General features: G+C 47.9%; 2 protein-coding genes across 5 annotated transcripts; both read left to right on the top strand.

Moving 5' to 3' along the window:
• The first annotated feature begins 1,970 nt into the window (after window positions 1-1,970).
• On the top strand, window positions 1,971-5,109 carry LOC119101831 (cuticle protein CP14.6). The gene is made up of 3 exons (XM_037225257.1): window positions 1,971-1,991; window positions 2,676-2,776; window positions 4,751-5,109. The coding sequence occupies exons 1-3, from the start codon at window positions 1,983-1,985 to the stop codon at window positions 4,968-4,970; spliced, it is 330 nt and encodes a 109-aa protein (XP_037081152.1). The 5' UTR covers window positions 1,971-1,982; the 3' UTR covers window positions 4,971-5,109.
• A 4,033-nt stretch (window positions 5,110-9,142) lies between these two features.
• On the top strand, window positions 9,143-16,653 carry LOC119101084 (nucleolar protein 12). 4 transcript variants are annotated; one of them, XM_037224341.1, is made up of 5 exons: window positions 9,143-9,149; window positions 11,969-12,060; window positions 12,272-12,377; window positions 15,200-15,364; window positions 16,027-16,653. In XM_037224341.1, the coding sequence occupies exons 2-5, from the start codon at window positions 11,981-11,983 to the stop codon at window positions 16,309-16,311; spliced, it is 636 nt and encodes a 211-aa protein (XP_037080236.1). In that variant the 5' UTR covers window positions 9,143-9,149; window positions 11,969-11,980; the 3' UTR covers window positions 16,312-16,653. The 4 variants fall into 4 exon arrangements, with proteins under 4 accessions (XP_037080236.1, XP_037080237.1, XP_037080235.1 ...); XM_037224342.1 differs by lacking the exon at window positions 9,143-9,149 and adding an exon at window positions 9,293-9,312; XM_037224340.1 differs by lacking the exon at window positions 9,143-9,149 and adding an exon at window positions 10,557-10,695.
• Window positions 16,654-22,383: the final 5,730 nt, after the last annotated feature.

Here is a 22,383-nt window from a genome sequence, read left to right on the forward strand (position 1 = left end):
AGCTATGGCGACCTCATTATGCGTTAGAATAATATCTCATGTTTTCACTGAAGTATTATAATTTTGCGTCCAAAATTGCTGCCCGAAACTGCCTGTTATGGGCTCAACATGTATTTTTCAGAAAGTACCCATTGAAATAGGTCATGACCTGGGCCAAGGTTATGTGCTCTGTGGGCACATGATGGTTGTGCGTTTGATTAATGTTCTTTTGCATTTACAAACACCAGAACTGCACTAAAATGGTACAAATTTGCGTTGTTTATAAAAATAGCAAAACTGACGTGACTTCACGTCACTGACCTCTCATTTTCCGAAAAAATCGAAAAATGCAAACTGTAGGTACTGTTATGTTCTATTACTAAAATAAACTTTCACAGTGACATATGGTCCACAAAAATAGTTATATGCGGTCAAAATTGCTGTAGTTTGGTCACTTCGACGTGAGCTGGGTCACTGATTTCGGTAGACCAAAAGTTCATATTCGCACAAAATACGAAAAATTCATACATGAAGAAACACTGACGATGTCGTGTAACTGTAAGCCTTGGTTTTTGACCTGTGTTCGAAAACCGCTGGGGGAAGTCAACTTCCCCTTCCCCCACTCAGTCGTTGTCACTAAATGCAACCACTTAAACTATCTTAAGATTTCAGCGACGACTAGTGCAGTAAGGTCGCGGTCCGAGTCACTGGTGGCATAAAGATTGCCCGATGCGCAGCAAACAGTTAACAAACTCTTAGGCATGGTGCCGATAAACTACACATACACGCAGCGGTGTAGTTACTTATTCTATGGTAGGTGCCCCCCCCCCGAACCTCAAGATGAGAGTGAGTGAATTTCGGGAAAATATGGGGTGCAAAGCAGATAACTTGTGCTTACCCCCATCCAACTCTTACCCGGCCAAACAAGATCGACATTCAGTTCAAGTTCATATGCTTCTTTCGAAACCGATCCAGTCCGTGTTCGATCCGTTCAAAACAAGCCGTAGGGTTGGGAAACCATGAAGGGACGCCTGCATTAGTAAAATAATGTTGGACTGCAGCTGTACGTTAAAATGTATTTTTTTTAATCACGCATTTGAGACAGACTTTACCTCATTATGATCCCAGTTTAAGGTGCATTTGGAGTCATTCGTGTCATTCTGCCACTGCCTACTATAATGGTAACACTGTCGAATAACCCTTAGCTGAATATATTTCAGCTAAGAAACTCGTGCCAAATGTACTGATCTTATCTTGGATCGCATTGGCACTTCTAGAGCACAAACGCTTGAGAGATAATAATGCTATGTGTATTGAACCCATTACAATCATCCTGGGGCACACTTTCGTAAGATCAGTTGGGTTTGAACGATATAAAATGACTCCAGCTGATACTAATATGCGTCAGCAAACTGGCCTCTCTCCGGGTTTGGCCTACATTCTCCTCGAAATTGGGGGGGGGGGGAGGGGCTGTCGGCTGGAGTCGAATATGCGAGGGGGGGGGGGGGCGTTGTGGCCCTCCAGTTGAATAGATCAATGCACCCGCATGGTTTGTTTCCACGTGAAATTGTCCCTTCAAGGAGAACTAAGCACTCGAGATTATCCCTGTACTGAAGGTGAACGATGGCGTGCTTATCAGGCGTGTTTATTGCCCATGGAAGAGAGGTGAACGTCTACATCTCAATAAATCAGTTCTGGAATGGCCACTTGCCTCCACAAGGAAAAAAACTTCGTCAGATAGCTCCTGCCAGTGACAGTTTTCGCGGAACAACCAACTCACTCTCCTGATACCACCTTCTCAGCCGAATGCCCCATTAAAAGTGGCCGGCTTTAAACCGCCACAATCACGCGGAGAACCACCACGGCCACCTGCACCATCTCATCCAGCCCTGCGCCCGCCCCCACCGACTCAACAGGGCGACGACGCACCGCAGGTGCACCGCGACCGTTATAAGGGCCTGGCGCCTGGAGCAGGGCACCAGTGCGCCCTCCCGATCAACACCATGAAGGCGGTAGGTTGTGGCGACGACGGTGGTGGTGCTGGACGACGAGTGGCTGGACGTGTGACCGCCGTCTGCACCAAGCATGTGGTCCGGCGCCGGCGCGTGGCGCTGCCACGGTCGTCGTCGTGGATCCTGTCATGTCATGGGTGTTAAGGGGTCAGGTGTCATGGGTCTCCTCCGACGGCGTGTGGGCTAGTCTGGACTCGCAGCGGGTCACCGTAGTAGGCGAGACTGACCTCGCCTGATCCTTCGAAACAGTAGCGTGTGGCCGCAGGCGTCAGCCAATCCCTGCATTTTTCACAGCCCGGGTCTCATGCAGTCTTCAGCTTGTTCATGGACACTTAACGTCCCTGGCCCGCGCTTACAAGTCCCATTGTCCCGCTTTGAAGTGTCTGTGATGTTTCAGGGTCGTTGTGGATAATATTGCATGGAAGCCCAGTTCGTCAGCGGGGTAACAACGTGCCGGTCGCGCGATGACAGGGCATGCTAAATTGGTCCTTTCTCCGGGGAGCATTTTCAATGCATGGCGTTTGAAATCTTTAGAGAGCCCGGTTGCGATTATTGTTCCATTTCCTTTACAAAAATGCTTTCGCACTTAGGAGAGTTGAAAACGTTACAAGTGAACGTGTGAAAATAAACGCGAACCTGAACGACACAATACGCACAAAAGTGAGCATGTGTTCTTTTCCCCAGGTTATCATTCTCTTCGTTGTTGCGGTAGCGACGGCGAACCGCGATGCCAGGATTCGGAACTACCAATACGGCATTGAGGAAGACGGATCTTACGAAGCCAAGTAAGGACGTGCGCCGCTGCTTCCGCTAATCAAGCAGACTTAGCGTTTAGCCATCGGTGTTGTGCGCGCGCATCTTTTCTCCAATAGTTTGGCAATCTGTCATCAGAAATCGCTGCTGGATATGCCAGCAAAACGAATTAATTTCAAACCGCTTTTCGGAGCTCAGTTCTTGCACAGCAAGTCAACCGCCTACCTCATCCTTTACTATGGGTTCATTGTCCTCCTTTCACATTCACAGCACGTGACCAACCCGAAACACCAGGTCAAGTACATGAGCTAATTCAGTTTTTGTTCTAGGTCTCACTACACGATTAATTCAGTGACAGAAAATATGCGACGACTTCGAGTTACGACCCGTGTTTAGCCCTTGAGTTTCTGGCCACAAAAGCGTGGCTTCTGTACCGCCATGTCACTTGGCGTTCGATACGCATGTAACGCAAATCACGGTCGACAAAATATGTCATGGTGATGGTAAAAGTGTACCAAATATGTTATCAGATATTGTTTATTCTGTGCAGCAAGGTTTGCCATACAGAACCAACACGTTTACAGACACTGCCTACAGGACAGTGCGATTCATCAGACATTGCTTCTACACAGCAATGCTTCAAAGTTACGTTAACGGTTGGGCATAATAAAAGTTTTACGGACAAGGCATCCGGGCGACATCACTCCTTTTCAACAAATCTGCGAACGCCAAAACTCCAACCCGACATGGCACAGTCAGGCAGAATTTCTGCAGCGAAGGCTTATGCGATTAATTTCATCAGGATTCTGGCACAGGGCTAGAAGCAAGCATCAAATATGATGAAACAAGCTCACTTATAACTATTGGTGTGCTTTTTAAGAAGAAAAGGCTGCTTCAGACAGTGCAACTCTCTGTTTAGTAAATACGCTGCCCAATGCGTTATGGTTTTATTACGTCATAGTACGTTGCCCAACCTTGGTTAAGATACAGTTGACAGCCGTTACATTTGGAAATGGTGCTCACGCCGGGTGCTCATGTGCTCACGTCGCGTGATGCCCACGCCAGAACGCCAGATATGAGCACCTCAACAATTATATTTGTCTCGGCCTTCATCACCACACGGCTATGGAATAGCAGGAAATGAATAGCGTTTTTATGGCTTCATGAATACCGAGGTGACTTTCAAATACTCTCCCCGAAATACTCTCCCCATTTAGGCGTGTAGCTCAGAAACTAGAGGCTCAAATCTTATCAAGGGCAGGATTGTGAGCAGTGCGTAAAGGTCTTCGAGGTGGCTATTTCAGTTCAAAAGCCCATGTGAATATAGGACACTCCATTCATCTTGTGCGACACAGCATCACTACGCGACAGTGCTGTTACTTAACCGTCAAAATGTATGCGCGTTTTGAGCACAGAAACGTAATGAAAATGGGCACAAAAGTTTGCCTGGTAACTTAGGAAAAATTGAATCAGATGGGGTGAGATGAGGTTATTTTGGTTCTGTGCGATGATTCTAGATGAGGCTAAGATGAAAGCTTCATCGGGAATAGTGCTACGCCATACAAGGGCTTTGTCTGTGAGTAGGGAGTTTTGTCAGTAAGACGTGTGCCGCGTGGTCGTTTTGTCGGCAGCAGCTTTGATGCGTGACAACAACGTCACGCGGACATTTCGTCGGTGGCAGCAGTGTCGGCAACAGTTGTGTTGGTCCTTAGCAGCATTGTCTAAAAGTTTTGACAGTGGAATTTTTATCGAAGTGAAGCCATTTGGAGGTTTTCTGCGTCGTGAAAATTGTATACGTGAAAGGAATGGTTTGGGACTCAGCGTTTCGTAAGTCACTACACTTTAGGTTCAGCGAACGTCGCTTTCCGCGTACTACGCTGTGATATGGCACATGGCTATTGCACACGTGTTTTAAGTCACGTATTAGGAGCGACGTATCAAGTATTAAGTCACGTATTAAGTCACATCTAAATGCTGCTATATATAAATACATGTCGACATTCCAGATTCGAGACCACCAACGGGATCTCTTCTAACGAGGACGGCATCTCGTACCCGGGCAGCGAGCCGGGGACCGGCAACTACGTGAGGACTGGCTCCTATTCATACGAGTGGGAGGGCGTCACCTACACCGTCACGTGGATGGCCGACGAGAACGGCTTCCACCCGGAGGGCGACCACCTGCCCGATTTCAGCCACACCCGCGAGCACATCCGTCGAGTGTAATCAACCATTCACAGGGCGCACTAATTTCTCACTACTTCCGGTGACTTCATGTCCAAACGGGTTGGTTGAACCAACTGTGTTTGTATTTGTCATGATCAGTATGTTTACGTCTAGTCTTAGTTTACGTCCACGTCCTAAACAACTACGTACTCTACCAAGTGTGGCTGCATAAACATCCGATCGTAACAGCACGGATAATGTCCACCGTCCCTGTCCGTTGTCACTGTCCCACGACTTGCGAGTCGAATGTGTTCTCGTTTTGTCCTGTACATCCCGTAGCTGATGATGTTCACCAGCGCTTTTGGAATAAACTGTTTACATAGTCCGTTGTTTTGAAAGCAACTATAATAAATGTGAGATATATCAGATAGCCTATGCTTATGCAATTTGTGAGCGATAGCTTTTGCGCGAGTGGCGAATTTAGCCTGGCAATCTGACCGGCCGGTCATGCACGACTGGGCATTTCACACTTCGCTTGCATGACAGTTCTTAGGCTATTTCTGGATGGCAATGGTTCAGTATCCTACCATCACTGAAAGGTCTTTTACTAACTTTTGTTGGTAAATGCATCATACATCCAGTTTTACTCCTCGGGAGTGTGGCTTTCTATCAGATTACGATGATTCAGTCAAAGTACAAAAAATAAAGCACACGGTCAATAAACACGCAATCAATAAAGCACGCAATCATTGTGAGTGGAGTTGTGTTAATTTGAATGAGCGTGTTGATGTACAGTTCGGTGCTGGGTGGTTTGCTAAGATTAGCTAGGATGTAGTTCAGAACTGGCACATTCATGGCGGGTAGTCAGAGTCCTGGCCGAAGATATTCGCTAAGTTACGTCAGGCCGAGGCCTTTCACATGGAGTTACGCTGCTTTACTCCAAACACCTCAGCAAGCAGATATGAACACAAGCCTTATTCTGCTGGTGGGGCTTTTGGTTGAACGTAAAGGCATTAACATCCAAAAGCAACAGGGCTTCCTCATAAAAGGCAGCTTTTGTCAGTTTCCCACCCTTGGGGCATATTAGAAAAAAGCAATCTGGTGAGAACTCAGAACCATTTACATCATATAGTAGCACTGGGTGACACCGCTAAAGCACCATCAGGTCATGATGAGGACGTGTATTTCAATTATTTGGAGTCCAAATTACACTGTCGACGCTTTGTAACAGCGTTACACTTCTTCCTTGGCAGCTGCAGTTGCCACAAACCGCATCATCATAACGACGGCAGAATCTGCTGAGGGTTGTTGTCAGCTGTTGCAGGTAGTATCAACGATCAAATCAGACGCATATAATTTAACGGTAAATAAAAGGTACAAACAGGTGGCATATTTCGTTTATGGAAGGCATTTACCAATAAAACGTCAGGTAAAATAACATACATGACGGAATCACCCTCGATCATAACCGTTACCCAAACTTTTTTGCTTTCACCCTACAAAGCAGCTGGGCCTTAGAGGTCTTCTCATGTCTCATGTCATGAAACTAACAAGACAAATGAATCAAATCAAACTGCTTCAGCTGGATATGCTTCTGTGAAATCATGATTCTGAACCTTAAAGCGTCAAACTAGGTCATTGGCATCGACATTTACATCGACACGTGTAACCCGTGATATGTCAAATGAGGTCAACAGGGTGAAGGGGATTATTGCATTGACTCGTCCTGTTATGCAAAACACTAAATGAACAATGCTAATGTTGAGAACAGAGTTAGAAACGTCTTCCAAATGGTAAGATATGTGCCAGTAACAGGCCCGTGGCGGTTTGTACCAACCTTGAATCGTATGATCTGCGAACTGAAGAACATTGTCATCAAGTTCAAAGTTTGACCTAGATTGACCTTGGAAGACCTGACGCCTCCAAGGTCACCAAAATTATTTTTGCACTGCGGAGTGGTGCGGATGAGAAGAACAGTCTAGAAAACCTCTTTGGAGTTGATTTACTGCGAGAGATAAACGCCGTTTGTCACATCTGAGTAAATTGTCACATCATGACCTTTAGAAAGAACGCATAGACCCGTACTGAACAGAAACTTGAAACTTTATCAGCATGTGTAAAACTGATGTGAGTCACAGTACTCTACATTTCAACACCGTGCTTAACTGCAACTGAGGTGGGTCCCGCCCCCCCCCCCCCCCACACCTCGTAGGGCAGCGGTTAATTTATGCACATGCATGACTTCGGTGACCTCGCGCTACGATTTAGGCTGTGAAGTTTTCAGCTATATCGCATATAGTACTAAGCAAATAACGGCCTTCATTGTGTTAATGTGTAACGATGATGTATTACATTTAGCATAGCACACTTTCATGGGAATCGAACGAGTAACCCAATCTCTCATTGCCATCGTTATGGCCTCGATGACCACAATAATCCCATTCATCATAAAAGGAACAAGAGCTGTTTTCGTGAGCTTGGATGGACTCGATCACGCCAGGTCAAATTGAAACAATGCTATTCTTTTGGGGCTATTGGCGGTACCCGGCTGTGAGGCCCATTAAGTCCTTTCGCACATATACATACATACATACATACACACACACACACATATATATATATATATATATATATATATATATATATATATATATATATATATATATATATTACGAATCCCACGCGATGCTGTGCTGCAGCCGGTAGCGTTAAACAAGACATATCAGGTAGGCCTGATCTCAGCCCATCATTGGTTTCAAAAATATCTTGAAGTGCAGTCGTACCGAAACACTAATGGAAAACAAAAAGAGATTCTCCCGTATTCCCAACATGCTATATCAGACGCATGTGACATGGTCAAAGCATGCTCAAGCGTAACGTGGCATATCCAGTCGTGCTGGGGTAAATTCCCGTCACGCTTTGGCTGCTGCTATTATGTACTTTTTTGCATGCTCATTCTATGGTGTGGGACGAAATTCCCCAGGACTGAAAAATTTTCATGTCCTGGCTTCCGAGCTCCTCACGACAACACACCCCGGAGATATCACGTAATTGTATCACTGTCCAGAAAATACGCTTACCCGGCGTCACTTCCAGGTCTAAGTTCATTTTGTCTTGGGTTATGAGATGGCTACGTAAACGACATATGGACGTCCTGGCAACATTTTGTGAGCCGTGTCGCCATGCCTTTTTTCAAGTAATACGTTTGCCCTTCTCGCCTACGCAGGGCTACAATGACATGGAAGCAGGCCTGTTCATGAATTTGGAATGCTAGCTAGCTGGTAGTGAAAAGATGCAAACCATGACACTTTTGGCACGCTGTCTGGACGTCTGGTTGCTGCAAACCGCCAATTGGCCGCAGATTGCATTGATCATAAGGTGCATTCACTTGCATGATTTGCGACAAGTGTTTTTTAATAGAGTCGTGGGCTGTTGAGTGCTGTTTGAATCAACGACAGCGCGTTTTTGGTTACATAGCTGACTGGAAAAAAATAAAGCTCTGAAGGATAGCAGATCTATTACTCTTCCAGAGGGAGAGGGGGAGGGGCATGAGGCCATTCGAGTGCCGCCGTGTCCCCCCCCCCCCCCCACACCCTCTGGGTCTGCTTCTGGGCAACTGCAGTACGTTTTGTGGTGCGAAATGAACGAGAAGTAGTGGTGATATCTTAAGGTCATAAGTGCGCCTGCATTTCAGGGAATTTTACGGCATTTAATTGACCCGTATTAATTGTTTGCCCATATCTATTTCGGGGTGGGGGTGCGGGGGGGCAGAGGAGTGCTGGGATGAAGAGGGATTGCGACCACAATTAGAGGCATGCCCTCCCCTCCCCCCCGAAAGTATAAAAGAAGCTCCTGGTGACACATCAAGTACGTTAAGCCTGCTGTGAGGGGTCGTTTGCTGTAATAATTCGCTTCACTAGAATGCGTACACATGCCTTCCACAATGTTTGACTTCGAAAGTTGTCAGGACAGATGTTCTAAGAGTTTTCAAGAGACGCGTTCCACACGTTCCCTTCGATGTCACCGTCCCTGGCCTTGTCCCTGAGCCCCGTGAACATCAATATTATTCCGGCATCCTGATACCACAATTATGTCATATACGTTGATCAGCTGATGTAGCTACGCAAGCTATGTATCATAGCGCACCTGTGACAATACCGTGGACCAAGTACGCATGTCGCGCGTGTCGCGCTTAACTACTGAGGGGATGGGATACGTTTGACAACTACCACAGTACGGGTCGGTAACTCCCAACGTGTGTGTTGGTAACGCATTTGCACAGCGCTACAGTAATCGGTTACACACCGGATTGTCTGCGAAAAATCTGCTCACTTCATCAAACGCCTGCGTGACATTGCGCTTGGGTGCGCTGATCCTAGACCGGATAGCCTTGAGCCTCTAGGTCAGATTAGGGTGCGCTGAATTTCCTCTAAGGCGTGCAAGACAGGTCTTTGAGTACTTCTGAATAAATTTCCTGAAAAACAGTTCAATTTCCTAAAATGACGTCTCCATGCACTGGAAATGGTTGTGCCTATGCATTGAAATGTGTAGTTCCCTTATTTACATTGTATGTGGTCTGAATTTTTTGCTTCTATGTTGCTGAGACAACAGCCATTTTTGGTGTCAAATATGTTTTTTTGCTGTTCACACATCAAATCAGTAAGGAGATAATGGGGTTTGTATCACCTTACTGTTACAAGCAGCAGGCAGAAAAGGGGGCATTCATGTCATACATCTCACCTTTTCTTAAGTGGTGTGAACATACTGAACTTAATATGCAATCCATATACTATTGATGGCAACACCTGCACCAGATATTTATTAGTGGTTCTTACAACCTGTATAATTACAAGAAGTTGTCACTGCTACCTACCACCCACCCACATTAATTCAAGATTCATATATCTCCAACCAAAACTTTAAACAGCATCTAAGAGATGCTTCTGCAAGAATTGATGGACTGGAAAACCTGAATCCAAAAGAGACCTGCCACCCACCCAGATCAATTCAAGATCCATAGACTTGTGACCAGAACTTAACAGCTGTAGAAAATGCTTCTGAAAGAAGTTTGGAATGTATGTATCTTACAAAATTATCCATACATATAGGCCAAATTTGATAAGAGTCAGTTAAGATTTGTATGCTTTTGATTGCTTGTGGAATATGTCTGCTCTAGTAACCTTAAGGATATTACAGATGGTCGAATGGTGCCAACATTTGGCTCTCATCCAGGGACAGTTCTCGACCTCCCATGTATTGGGCTGACCACCCACAAAGGTGACCATGTCCAATGAGTGGGCATTCACATTTTGTTGGCAGCAAATTGCTTCTTGTTGTAGATGCTACATTTTTGTGTCATATCCATAATTTGACCATCTTTGAATGTAGTTTGCCTAAAATGAACTTGCAAATCTTGTTCCAGTTTTATCCCTCTTGCCAAGAATTTGATGTACTGATATACAGGGCTGGAACTCTGCATTTATCATTGGAAGGTCAAACCAATGACCATTGTCCATCATTTATCTGATAAACACATCTAAGGAGTTTTTTTGTCCACTTTTCTCTGGCTCCACAAGAAAGAAAATCCATTAACTTCTAATGAGCTCAAAGCTCTTACATTGAGGTGATGATCCTGAACATTTCAGGATTTGCTGGTTAACTGGCATTGCAGCTCTTGACAACCAACATGTTGACAGTACTCAATATTTTGAGCTGTTATCCACCTCATAAGCTCACCTCTTGCAAATGGGCACAAGACAGGTAGCAGATGGATGGTTATATTTTGGTAAAGATTCTGCATAGACATCTCAGAGGTTCCAAAAATTTAATATACTAATTCTGTATCCTGTTTTGGTTCAAAGATGGATTGTTTGCTGGGGAAGATCCAACTGCCATTTAACCACAGCACCTGCCTGTCATAGTGGCACCGCACGTTTTTTAACAGGCACCAAATGCAAATGAGTCATGTAAAGAACACTGACATCTTCACTTTCAAATGTCACCAGAACCAAGGGCAACACGAATTCTGTGTCTTCCACCCTAACAAATCCTAAGTCTGACCAATCGGCGAAGATATACCTACCCAAAGCCTTCATTTTGGGCATGGCTGCCTTTATCTTGAGCAGGCACCCCCACTTCTAGGGAGGCACCACAGAGACCTCAAAACTGTTTGATTTTGATTGGCGTCAACCTCAAGAAGGCAGCAAGAGTTGTCCACTGTTTTCTTTTTGCAAGGAACCAAGGACGCCACTACCGGTGGGACAAGAACGCATGACGTGCGTTAGGTCTTTGGGTCCCGAGGGCCCCGGGAACCCTTTGGGTCCCGAGGAAACGACGGCGATGGCTGGGTGGAATGATCCTTTCTCAGTTCTAATGATCCTTCTTCAGTTCGCAAGATGTGAGATCATAATGTGGGTGCATGCCATTTTTGTGTGTTTTATTCATACATGGAAAGCCTGTATCATGCTCAGTTATGTTATCTGGGTTTTTTGTTTTCCCAATAATTTAAGTGATGATGACAGGATGGCAATAACATTTTACACTAATCCATATAAGTTGGTAATGATTAACCTATTCCATTGCGGTGAAGCTGTGGTATGATGTAGCCCAGCCACATTATGCTTAAATCGCAGCCCCACATATCGTGCCATGACTTATGATCCACAAAAATCCTACGTCGGACAGAAATTTAATATTTGGTTTTCAGTTCAAAGAAATACCCCCTTTGATGGCTATTTACAGCCAGTATTAGGTTCTCAGGCAAGGCTGACAACAGACAAGGCATCTTGTACAATGAAAACGAAGTTGACGGTGACAAGTGATGCCATGCTGGTGCTGTGCTGCTGTTGGCATGCTCATTGCATGCATGTATATATATATATATATATATATATATATATATATATATATATATATATATATATATACATGGCTTGATATGTGAACCAAACCTTAGACCAGGTTGGACAAATATGCTATAGTTTTTGCCATCCTGAGCAATTATTTCATATGTTTTAGGTTCATTAAGATGCATTTATCAAACAATTTGACCGTTTCAGTACTGTGACAACATGGGCAGAAAACAAGGTACTGCAAAAGTCAAGACGAAAGGACCAAAGCTGGAGCTGGTTTTCAATGAAAATGACAGAAGGTCAGTTTTTGTGAATTTATGCTTTCTAGTGATGTCTTCATTGCACACCCTTTTTGGTGTCATTAGGCGCAAATCCCCTAGAAACAAAAGTGCCATAAACATAGTAAGTTTGTGCCAGTGCCTTTAAACGCGCATGCCCTTCCAGTCGTCTCCTCTGGGCTGAATAATGGATCAGACTTGTGTGAGACATTTACGTGTGTTCTGTCCGTAGGAATTATCTCACCGGCTTCAAGAAACGCAAACAGGAGCGACGTGAAACTGCAATGAAGAAGTTTGACACCCGCTTCAAGCAGGAAAAAAATCGCATCAGACAGGAGGTCGGTAGTGCCTAACCTGGGTTTTTTCTTGCTGTCACATAATGACGGCACTTTCCATGACGACTAGAGGCCGCAGACCAGCCGAATTGCGCTTAATGATGATGCAGTTTTCGTTTGAGGTAGTCCGCCCGTCCGAGTTTAAAGGCAGTGTTCCACAATTGTCTGGGGTTTTAAACTGAAATAGCCATATTGAATATCATTGGGGCAGTTTCAGTCCTGGCCCTCTTAAGACCTAGTCCCCTCCAGTTTTTGTTTTTAGCTACACGCCCGCGAAGATGTGCATGCTATTTCGGGGAGACCATTTCAAGATCACCCAGGCGCCTATAACGCTATGATATTCTTTTATATTTTGCCATCCCATTAGCCATGCGGCGATCAAGGCCAAAAAAATATAGTTGTCGAGTTGGTCATATGTGCTGTTCGTGAGCACGAATTCCATATATAGCGGCCTTCAATTCGCTATCAATCAGTGTTGTGCAAAATATGGTAGCGTAATCAAGCAATGACATATTAAAGAACACATTTACTAAACGGAGATATTGTGCTGTCTAGAGCAGCCTTTTCCGTTTAAAAGTATACCAGTAGTTTGAAGTGAGCTTATTTCATGACATCTGACGCTTGCTTCAATGTCTTCAAATTTGCAACCACTGGTCGCATCTCCGTGCAGGTATCAGAGACAACGTGTGCAGTTCATTGCAGGCTGCTGTAAAAATTGGAAGGCATTTGCAGACAGAATCTCCAATTCAACGCAATCGCACCGAAATAGCACGATGCGAACAAAGCGCATCCTTCCCGGTAGACTGACACGGAGGCATGCATTTTGGGAGAGCAATTGCGCATTGCAAGCGCGCAAAAAAAATCACCGAAAAGCTGCACAACTTCGGTCGAAGTCGTGCCCAGACCTGGCCGTTCTATTTTGCAGCGGCGTAAGCCCACCATCGCTTCACTGGGTAAGAACGGGCGGCCGCGCCGGCAGAGCCGCATTGGTAACTGTAATGAGGCTGTGTGAACCATTGCAATAGTGAACCTCACATGTGTGAGCAGGCACTAGCAAACACAGAATATGTCAAAGAATCTTCATCTGTAGGTTTTTGGCTTTTGTTGTATCTCCATGGTGTCATCAGGATATAAGGTTACAACGGCCGAAAACCACGACGATATGACGGAGTCTAGGCTGTCAAAAGGGTGTGCCGATAGTGTAGCGGTTGACGCGTCTGCGTTAACCGCTACGCATTTGGGGAACCAAAGGTACGGGGTTCGGTTTCCCGCGTTGTCCACCCTTCCTACTAGGGCGAGAGGCAGGGGACGCCATTTAGCCGCAGCGGCTGAATGTGTCATAAAGCCCCAGTGACACGCAGAACGTTGTGACATACTCTCCGCACCACTTACCTTGTTGCAGAGATTTTCCTCATGTTGTAATATTTTCACGAGGCTTTTGCTTGTGATGTGGACACTGTAAGACACAAATCGGTGGTACTGGGTCTTCGTGTAGCGGGTAGCGGTAGTGTGGAAGCGTCGTTGTTTCACATGTTTGGCCTTCACTTTGGCTGGAAGGCTGCCTTGCAAGTTGATAACGTTGTGCTCGTTCTAAGTAAAATCCAAATGTAGAACTTTCTATGGCTATCCAATCTTTTAGGATGTTCGTCAGGAAATAAGCTCAAAAGTCGATGACCCAGAATCCGACAGTGTGTTGCCCATGGCCGAAAAGAACAATGTACGACCTGCCCGTCGCGCGTTCTAAATTATTTCCTTCCGCTGATTCACCACTATCGAAGGATTGAATTCGGACAAGTGCTTTTGCGTTCTTATGAGCCAGAGCTTTTACACTCTAACAAACAAGCTCCCATTCTTCCGTATGCCAGGAGGCACTGGTTTAGCAACATTATGAAGCAAGCATTGGTTACATTGACAGTACTCGATGCTTCGGGCCTTCTTGGGATTAGCTACTTATAAAGAAGATGAGCAAGGTTAAGCAAAAAATACGCCCACAAGCCAAGACAAATAGATGCAGATAATGTTCCGCATCTGTGCGGACACTAAAAAATAATGCAACTTCCGAGCTCTCACATCACACCTGGTGCACGGCTCTACGCTGGAGGCTGCACGAAACATAGGCGGCTGAACCGGGAGGTTACGCGACCCATGCCGAGTGTTGCATTATAAGCTGTTTTAAAGCTGTTTGCCATGTTCAGCGGGCACCACAAACATCGCTCGAATCTCACGACGTGCTGGGAATTCGGATTTTCACCGCCTAATACCCAATACATGGTCTCAGCTGGACGCATTGGGGTTTCTAATGCTGTTCGCACTAGCGTTGACTTACTCTGCGACCTCTACGAACTACAACCTCTAGTCCACACTTCCCAAGGTCGTGCAAACTGCTGGATCATACGGCGGTAATGGCCGGCATATTCTTATACTGACTACATTGACTATATGTTGACAAGTAAATTTCCATACGGTCCCCTGACATTTTGAAGGTCGATAGCTCTCAAAGAACTCTGACCCTATCATGCTGAAAACCAAGAGCTGAAAACCTTTCTCGCTTTCATAAAGTATTTTGCATTCTGCTCGTTTAAAGTGGACAGCTATCCTTGTATCACATGCATAGCAAACAACTAAGACGGGCTCCGTGTAGCCTCTGCGCCGTCATGGAACGGGTGCTGCTCATTCCCAGTCCGGTCGACACCTTCAGGTGGGACGCCGTGACAACCGGACGGCCCGCCGCCCCACCCCGCCGCCCCACCTCGCCCCTCCATGCCCTCGTCGTGTCCCAGCACACCCCGCGTGTCCGGCTGACCACGCGCCATTCGGACCCGCAGAAGCGCAACAACCGCGTGTCACACGGTCCGACCGTGCTGCCGGACAACATGCTCATCTCGGAGGAGCCGGAGGCGGTGACGCACGAGCTGGACCGGCACACCGTCAGTGTGTCCACCATCCGCCACATCGACCTGAACGCTGGCGGCCTCTTCCCTGGTGGTCAGGTACTACCCGCCTCGCCGCGACGCTGGGCTTGCTGAGCTGGCTTTGCTCACGGGCAGCGACCGGCGCTGGGTCGTGCTGAGCTGGCTGCGCTCACGGGCAGAGACCGGTGCTGAGTCGTGCTGGGCTGGTTGTGCTCACGGGCAGCGACCGGCGCTGGGTCGTGCTGAGCTGGCTGTGCTCACGGGCAGAGACCGGCGCTGAGTCGTACTGGGCTGGCTGTGCTCACGGGCAGAGACCGGCGCTGAGTCGTGCTGAGCTGGCTGTGCTCACAGGCACTGGCTGCAGCCAGCGCCCGCGACGAAAGCGCAACACTGTGATGATGTCTATCTTTGCCCGCTCTCCCTGCCGACCGAACCCCCTTGGCACCGGGGTGGGTCTGGGGGCGTGACCTACTTATCGCACCGGTCCGAGTGGGTCTCCTTGGTCATGCCTGCCATGCGTCAAGGAATGCTGTCCAGACAAAACAGCATCTCATATTTCGCCCAGAGTGCTTTTTGGTAACAAAACGGACACGCATGGGTGCCGCGGAGCCGCACCAGGCGCCTTCCGTCCCCCGGGGTGAGCTGTTCCCGCGCCCTCGTGCGTCGTTCCATGGCTGCAGCGCGGCTCGAGCTGGGCAGCTGCAGCGGACGGTGCACCTCTGACGCCACACTGTCCGCAGCTGACCGCTGAGCCCGAGGAGGAGGAGGAGCAGGACGAGGAGCAGAAGGAGCAGGAGGACCAGGTGCCCGGGATGGAGCTCAAGGCAAGTGTCGCGGCTCAGCCACCAGAGAAGGCTGTTTCGCAGCGCTCGCGGCAGAAGATCCTCCAGGCCAAGGCCAAGCTGCAGGAGAAGAAGAACAGGAAAAAGAGCCAGTGCCTGCAGAAGCATAAGGCTCGGGTGCGCAAGAAGCACATGAAGCTCTCCAACCAGCTGAAACGGCAAAAGCGAAAAGGCACCGCCTAGAGCTGGGTTTGCCAGCACTTGCCCTGAAGGTTTCAGCGAATGGCTTGCGATGTTCGTATGTATTGGGGAGTGTCATCATCCATGCGTTGTTATTGACTCCACCGTTTTTCATTTATAGGATTGTGTTTGGCGGCGTTGATAGCGTGCTGAAATCTGGCGTGCTGTTACGCGGCATAGTGAACCGAGTTAAACACGTGTTGCATTGCAACAGAGCTACATATTTGTGGTGAAAAGAGACGGGCTCCCTGCTGACGTGCCTGGACACGTGTTTAACTCGCACTCATCCGCTACAATCACTGCTGTGAGTACCGTCCAACCAGCATACATGAACGCCAATGTAAATGTGGTCTGAAGTATGTGTTGGACGCGTGACTGCGCGGATCTCAGCCAACCAGAGCGGAAACATTTCACTAGAGGCGACAAGAAGTGCGTATGTCGGGTTGTCAGCCGTCATGGTTTGCAATAGCCGCAGTTAGTCTGTTTTTTCGGCTTAAAGGAACATTAAGATATGCATCAGTTGTTCATCAAGCTCCCCCCAAAAACGAAGAATCATTAGCATTGGTTTGTGCTTGATAAAATATGCCTTTTTAACGACTTCATCACGACTTCATCACCTGTCGGTACTACGTTATTTCGAGAAGCGAACTGGTCCCCGGAAACGTTTTGGGTCAGGAACAGATGGAAGCCTTCCCACGAGGACTATTGATGAGCAGCTGCTTTACCATTTCGCCTGATTTTCAGTGGATTGCTAAGTTTTGCGAAATCTACCGAATCCCTTCTCGATGTGGCCCAAAATTCCAGCAGGTACGACATAGCTCCCAGCCCCACCGAGGTTTGCATCGCTCACGTGCTCCAACTGCGTCTTTAGCTTCAACGCAACGATGTCTCGCAACTCGAATTCATCACTACATCTGCAACGTCCTGCCCTGCTGGGGCATGTCTGAAGCGGCAAGCTTTATATCATGAGTACATTTTGACTCAGACAATTAGACGCTTCATAACACTGACATTGCCGTCAACCGACTCACGGTTTGGGAGGATGAGCTGTGCGTTTGTTTTTGCTTGATATCTTGGGGTGCCTGTTCCTTCCCGAACGTCTTTCCACGGTAACTAATAGATATAAAGAGCATGTGCTGCGCCGTTTTGACGAGCCAACCACGCCTGCAGCTGAGTTTACGTATGAGCTGCCTCGGCCTCTACAAAAACTGCACGTTCCGCACTTCCAGACTCCAAGTCTAACACTCAGACCCCCCAGTTCGCCTCCCAGACTTCCAGACTCCGGGCCCACATCCCAGACTTCCAGTCCACCTCCCAGACTTCCAGTCCAAATCCGAGACTCCCAGTTCACCTCCCACACTCCCAGTCCACTTCGCAGACTTCCCGCCCTCGGGTATCTGCTCAGGCAGCCACCACTGACACCGTCACAGGTGCTGCAGTGCCTGTGGTAGCTGATCATGATGACGTCGCTCAGCACGACAGCGGTCTTCATCAGAAGACCTCGTGGATTGGGTAAGCCCAGCATTCCTCAACCCTATGCAATAAGGAACGGGCTGGGCTGGGTACAGCTTGTGAAAATTATCAGTGTGGATACGGGCATGGCTAGGGTGACTACAGGATGTCACGTACGTGGTTCAAGAACTACTGCAAAATATCGCTACTTGCGCTTTGTTTAGTCATGATCAAATCAGTCACTCTACTGTGGGAATTCGCGACTCGATACAGTAAATTTGGATGCATATTTTCCTGCAACTCTTCAATAGCTTAGAGCTCGAGTGTTGGAAAGATGCAAACGGGTTGGTACACATGATTAAGAAAAAGTAGTATGCGAGTACGTGTGCAGCTCCATGTGTGGCGGGTGGGTCGGGTAAATGTAATCTTACCCGTGAGGGTCTACTCTTCAGAGCGGCGGACTAAACCTGGGCAGGAATTTCCTCTCCTTTCCGCAGCAGATTCTCCCCGTGGTACACGCGCTGCATGCTCCATCTTCAGCAGCAGAGCACGTACGCTTCGCCTGACAGTTGGGCAAGCGACATCCTCCGACGCCTCAGGCGCTCATCATCAGGGCCGCGATGGAATCGACGGTGCATTCGCCATCTCACGGCGATATGGTGCTGCCACCTCGCAAAATACAGAGAAAGGAGAATAGGCATGCAATGCGGCTGGAATGCCGGCTGGATATTGCACAGACTGTGCTGTCTGCTTTTGTCTTTCTTTGTACCTTCTTCACTATGTGGCCTTAAAATAATGAATGTCTTAAACTGAAGGAAACGTGTCACACTTAATGTTATGTGCAAAGCGATACGAGCGACACAGTCACCAAAACGTTACTCGTACAGCGCATAGTCACCCGCCCGTTTCCTGGATGTTCAGTCTACTTCAGCATACAGCAAGGGAGGAAGCCCACTGAATGCTACTAGTGGGTCAAAAGATGAGGTGATGAAAATAACTCTCAAGTCTTCGAACCAGCTCAGGAACCGCTCAACGAAAACTATATGTATATATGACGCAACACTTCTGTTAATGGCGTCGCAGAAAACGTTTGACGTTCATTGCAACAAATATTCCTTCAAAGCAGGAATTAATACCATGCATATATAGCTAAAGCATGTAAGCAAAACTTGGCTATCGAGATTTGTTTCAGCAGGGATTATTCTGTAGCGATGTAACCGGACGGGATTTTATCACCCGATACTCAATATATGTATCTAATTTGGGGGTGTCCGGCTGCCGAAGTTTTCCACCTCTAAATTCCGGATTAGTGCCGACAACATGTTTGCGTACTCACACTAGATGGTGCTGATATGACGGTGCACGAAAAGCTTATTAAAAGGGCATCAGGAAAGCTCGTTTCCCTATAGCCAGCACTGAGCCGCTTTCATGCGGCTGATCACGCGTAATGTGTGCGATAGTACTCCCCGGGGCGGACAGCGACGACCCTGCTGCCACCACGGCCAGACGAGAGGCGTCGACCCGCTGCTCTGACCAGACAGCGGCACTGGACAGCGGCACTGAATAACGCCACTGGGCCGCGACACTGGACAGCTGCACTGGACAGCGACATTTAGTAACGGCACTGGGCGACACTGGATAGCGACACTAGGTGAGGTAGCGGCGATGCGTAGCGGCATTGGACAGCGACACTGGGGCGACACTGGGTAGCGGCACTGGAAAACGACACTGGACAACGGCACTAGACAGCGACACGGGGCAGCGACACTGGACAGCGGCACTGGGCAGCGACACTGGGCAGCGACACTGGACAGCGGCACTGGGCAGCGGCACTGGGCAACGACACTGGACAGCAGCACTGCACGGCGACGCTGGACACTGTGAAAGAGCTGGACCGCACCACTGGTTTACTTGTTGCGCGGTGTTATGCCTTACCACATGGGGCCATAAACTTTCGAAGTTGACCCGCTGCTTCAGTTTGTCGCTTGGTTTTCCTGTCAACACTGTGACTAACACTGTTCGGACACTGACAATGGTGGCTCCCATGGACATATCACTGTCACTGGCTCACGCAGAGTTCATAAACTTTAAAATAGAAACTGGTGACAACAGCACAATTCTGAACGCCGACTGACAATCTTAGACGTAACCTTGGCGCGACTCGCTCGACACAAGATGCAGCACACAACTAACCTGCATGTCAAGCTCCGACGCACACAGTCACACTACCTCAATTACTTTACGTCTGTCGTCCCCATCACACAACATGACACAGGTATAAACGTGCGTAATCCAAACGTAACTCGATCACGACCATTTAACCATTTCACCTAAGTCCAACACTCCTTCACACCAGCCACAAGTCAACTTTGGAGTCAACTCCCTCTACACTTCCGGACGATGACGGTACGGTCAGATTCAAGCGAGCTCTGTCCCAGAGGCTGGAGGTTAGAGTTCCGCCACGATATTACTGTTGAGACAAAAAAAAAAGAACGTTACCGCAATTCCACACCCACCTCGTTTGGGTAGTCCTCCTTGAGCGCACAAAGATTAAATTTGAAAAATTGACGATTCATCTTCCTCGTGTGTGGTTTTCACTTTGGCAATGCCGCCCACTTTACCTTGCACTTTCCGCTATGTCGGGGTCGCTAGGCAAAACGTTTTTGAAATTGTTCAGAAAAACTGCAATGGGATTTTGCTTCACCCCGTCACACAATAAACTCGACATACTGCTACACGCAGCCGGCGCGAATGACGGCAAGAGCTGTGCGGTGGCTCATGGCTTCGAAAACTACTTACGGACCTGAGGCCGATTCTGGGATAGATTTTGGGATGCATACATGGATACATGGGTGCGCGGCGCCCCCACTGGGATAGTGGCGCTCAAAATTATATGTGAGCCACGCCCGTGGTGGCGGCCAGACGACCTGTAAGTTGCACACGCGGAGATGTGCCTCGTAAAAAGCGAATTCGCTTTTGCGCATCTGCGCTAACGTCCTCAATATGTGTGTTTGTAATGGACATATATTTGTCGTTGTTTTTGTTGTTCTGATGTGCATAACAAGACGGTCACGTCGGGTGTTAGCGCGAGTGACTTACGAGCACGATTTTTAAGTTTTTATTTCTTCGTCGATGCCGATACAGAGCATGCCGCTGTGGACTGATGGTGACGTCCTCATAAGACACGCTGGTGCCCTAGTAGGCCAAACCATCCGGACGTTTGGATCTGAATGTTCGCTAGGTGCTGTCTGATACATTTAGCGTGGATAGTGAATCAATTGGACTTGACAAATTCAGCTTAGTTTCTCGAACTTACCTCGAAATGCTCTTCAAAGCTTGGATCAGCCATCATTTCAAGCTGAGTGCGGACAGGTATGCTGCACAGCTCAGAGGTTCCTCTTTCGTGCTGATATTCAGACCAAGTGCCACACAGTTCGTGACCATACGGCATCACTGATTCATTGCCGGATGGATAATGCGTGACACCCCCGAGCGCGTGCTTTTGAAGAATGCCAGCACGATCATCAGAACGCCTCTCGCACCGCTTTGGTATGAAGGAATGCATTTATTGTGACCCTACAGTCAGCAGTTGGTCCACTGAATGGTTACGAAATCATGGCTGTCCAGCCGATAGTGGAATGTCCTTGCTCAGAAGCTCGCTATTTGTAGGCAAGATTCCGAATAAAGGACCTCCTAAGAATAAAGGTAACGAAATCTAAAGTGCTTTTTTATTTCATAGTGAGGCTAGTAGGGAGGCCCGGCGGTCACAATGTGGCACCTTATCGGGCAGGTCCCCTTATGACTTTGGATGGCCTCCCTTTGGCACTTCTCTGGATCCGCTAACATCAACAGCGCCCTTACTATCGCTCCTCGAACTTTCCGATAAAATACCTGTCGCCCCGCGTTAACGCACACGGCTCGAAATGCGACCGCGGCACCGTGACCTGCTGAATGGCACTGTGTCAGTGTCAGTGCACCTGCATCACAATGTCCCACGCCGCGGCTAGTTCTCACCTGTCGCTGCTCGCCATTTTCAGTTGGGTTCGATGGACTTAACGCTTCCCAATCGGTTCCATGCACGCAAATCGATGAGCTCTAACTGGGGTCATACATACCTACTTCACGGATGAATCGACGTTCTATGGAGTCAGATCTAGAGCGGGCCGCGATCCACTGAACAGTCAAAGATCGTTGGGTTACAGCTGTTATTCGCGACGTCCCAGTGGTGGTGTATGCCGGCATTAATCATGTACGGTCACAGGGTCTGCTACTTTAAAGTTTCTCACTGGCAAGCGTCTTGGCACGCTCGGCATCAAGAAAACCACTGCCTGCATGTGGTCAGCAAGGTTGGCTCTAGTCGGTGGCACTCTGAGGATCAGTGGGGAATGTTTGTTTTCGGATCCAGCCCAAGGAACGGTGTCGGTGGGAACGACTCTGCCCCCAGTCACAACGCCGATGCCATTGATATTTGACATCATTGGGGAGGACTCTGCTCCCACCCACAATTTCAGCTCCATGGTCTCTTGGGAGGACTGCGCTTCCAGTCACGGTCCTCATTCTATGGTCGGTGGGGAGGGCTATGCTTCTAGGGACAGTCCCAGGGTCGAATTCAGTGAGGAAGGC

Source organism: Pollicipes pollicipes, unplaced genomic scaffold (assembly GCF_011947565.3).
Source record: "Pollicipes pollicipes isolate AB1234 unplaced genomic scaffold, Ppol_2.1 Scaffold_4881;HRSCAF=5763_pilon_pilon_pilon, whole genome shotgun sequence".
Taxonomy (NCBI): Eukaryota; Metazoa; Arthropoda; class Thecostraca; order Pollicipedomorpha; family Pollicipedidae; genus Pollicipes; species Pollicipes pollicipes.

Coding starts and splice junctions, on each gene's coding strand:
- LOC119101831 (XM_037225257.1), top strand. Junction 2,777..4,750: donor GACGGATCTTACGAAGCCAA/GTAAGGACGTGC, acceptor TCGACATTCCAG/ATTCGAGACCACCAACGGGA.
- LOC119101084 (XM_037224340.1), top strand. Junction 12,378..15,199: donor AAAATCGCATCAGACAGGAG/GTCGGTAGTGCC, acceptor TCGGACCCGCAG/AAGCGCAACAACCGCGTGTC. Junction 15,365..16,026: donor GCCTCTTCCCTGGTGGTCAG/GTACTACCCGCC, acceptor CACTGTCCGCAG/CTGACCGCTGAGCCCGAGGA.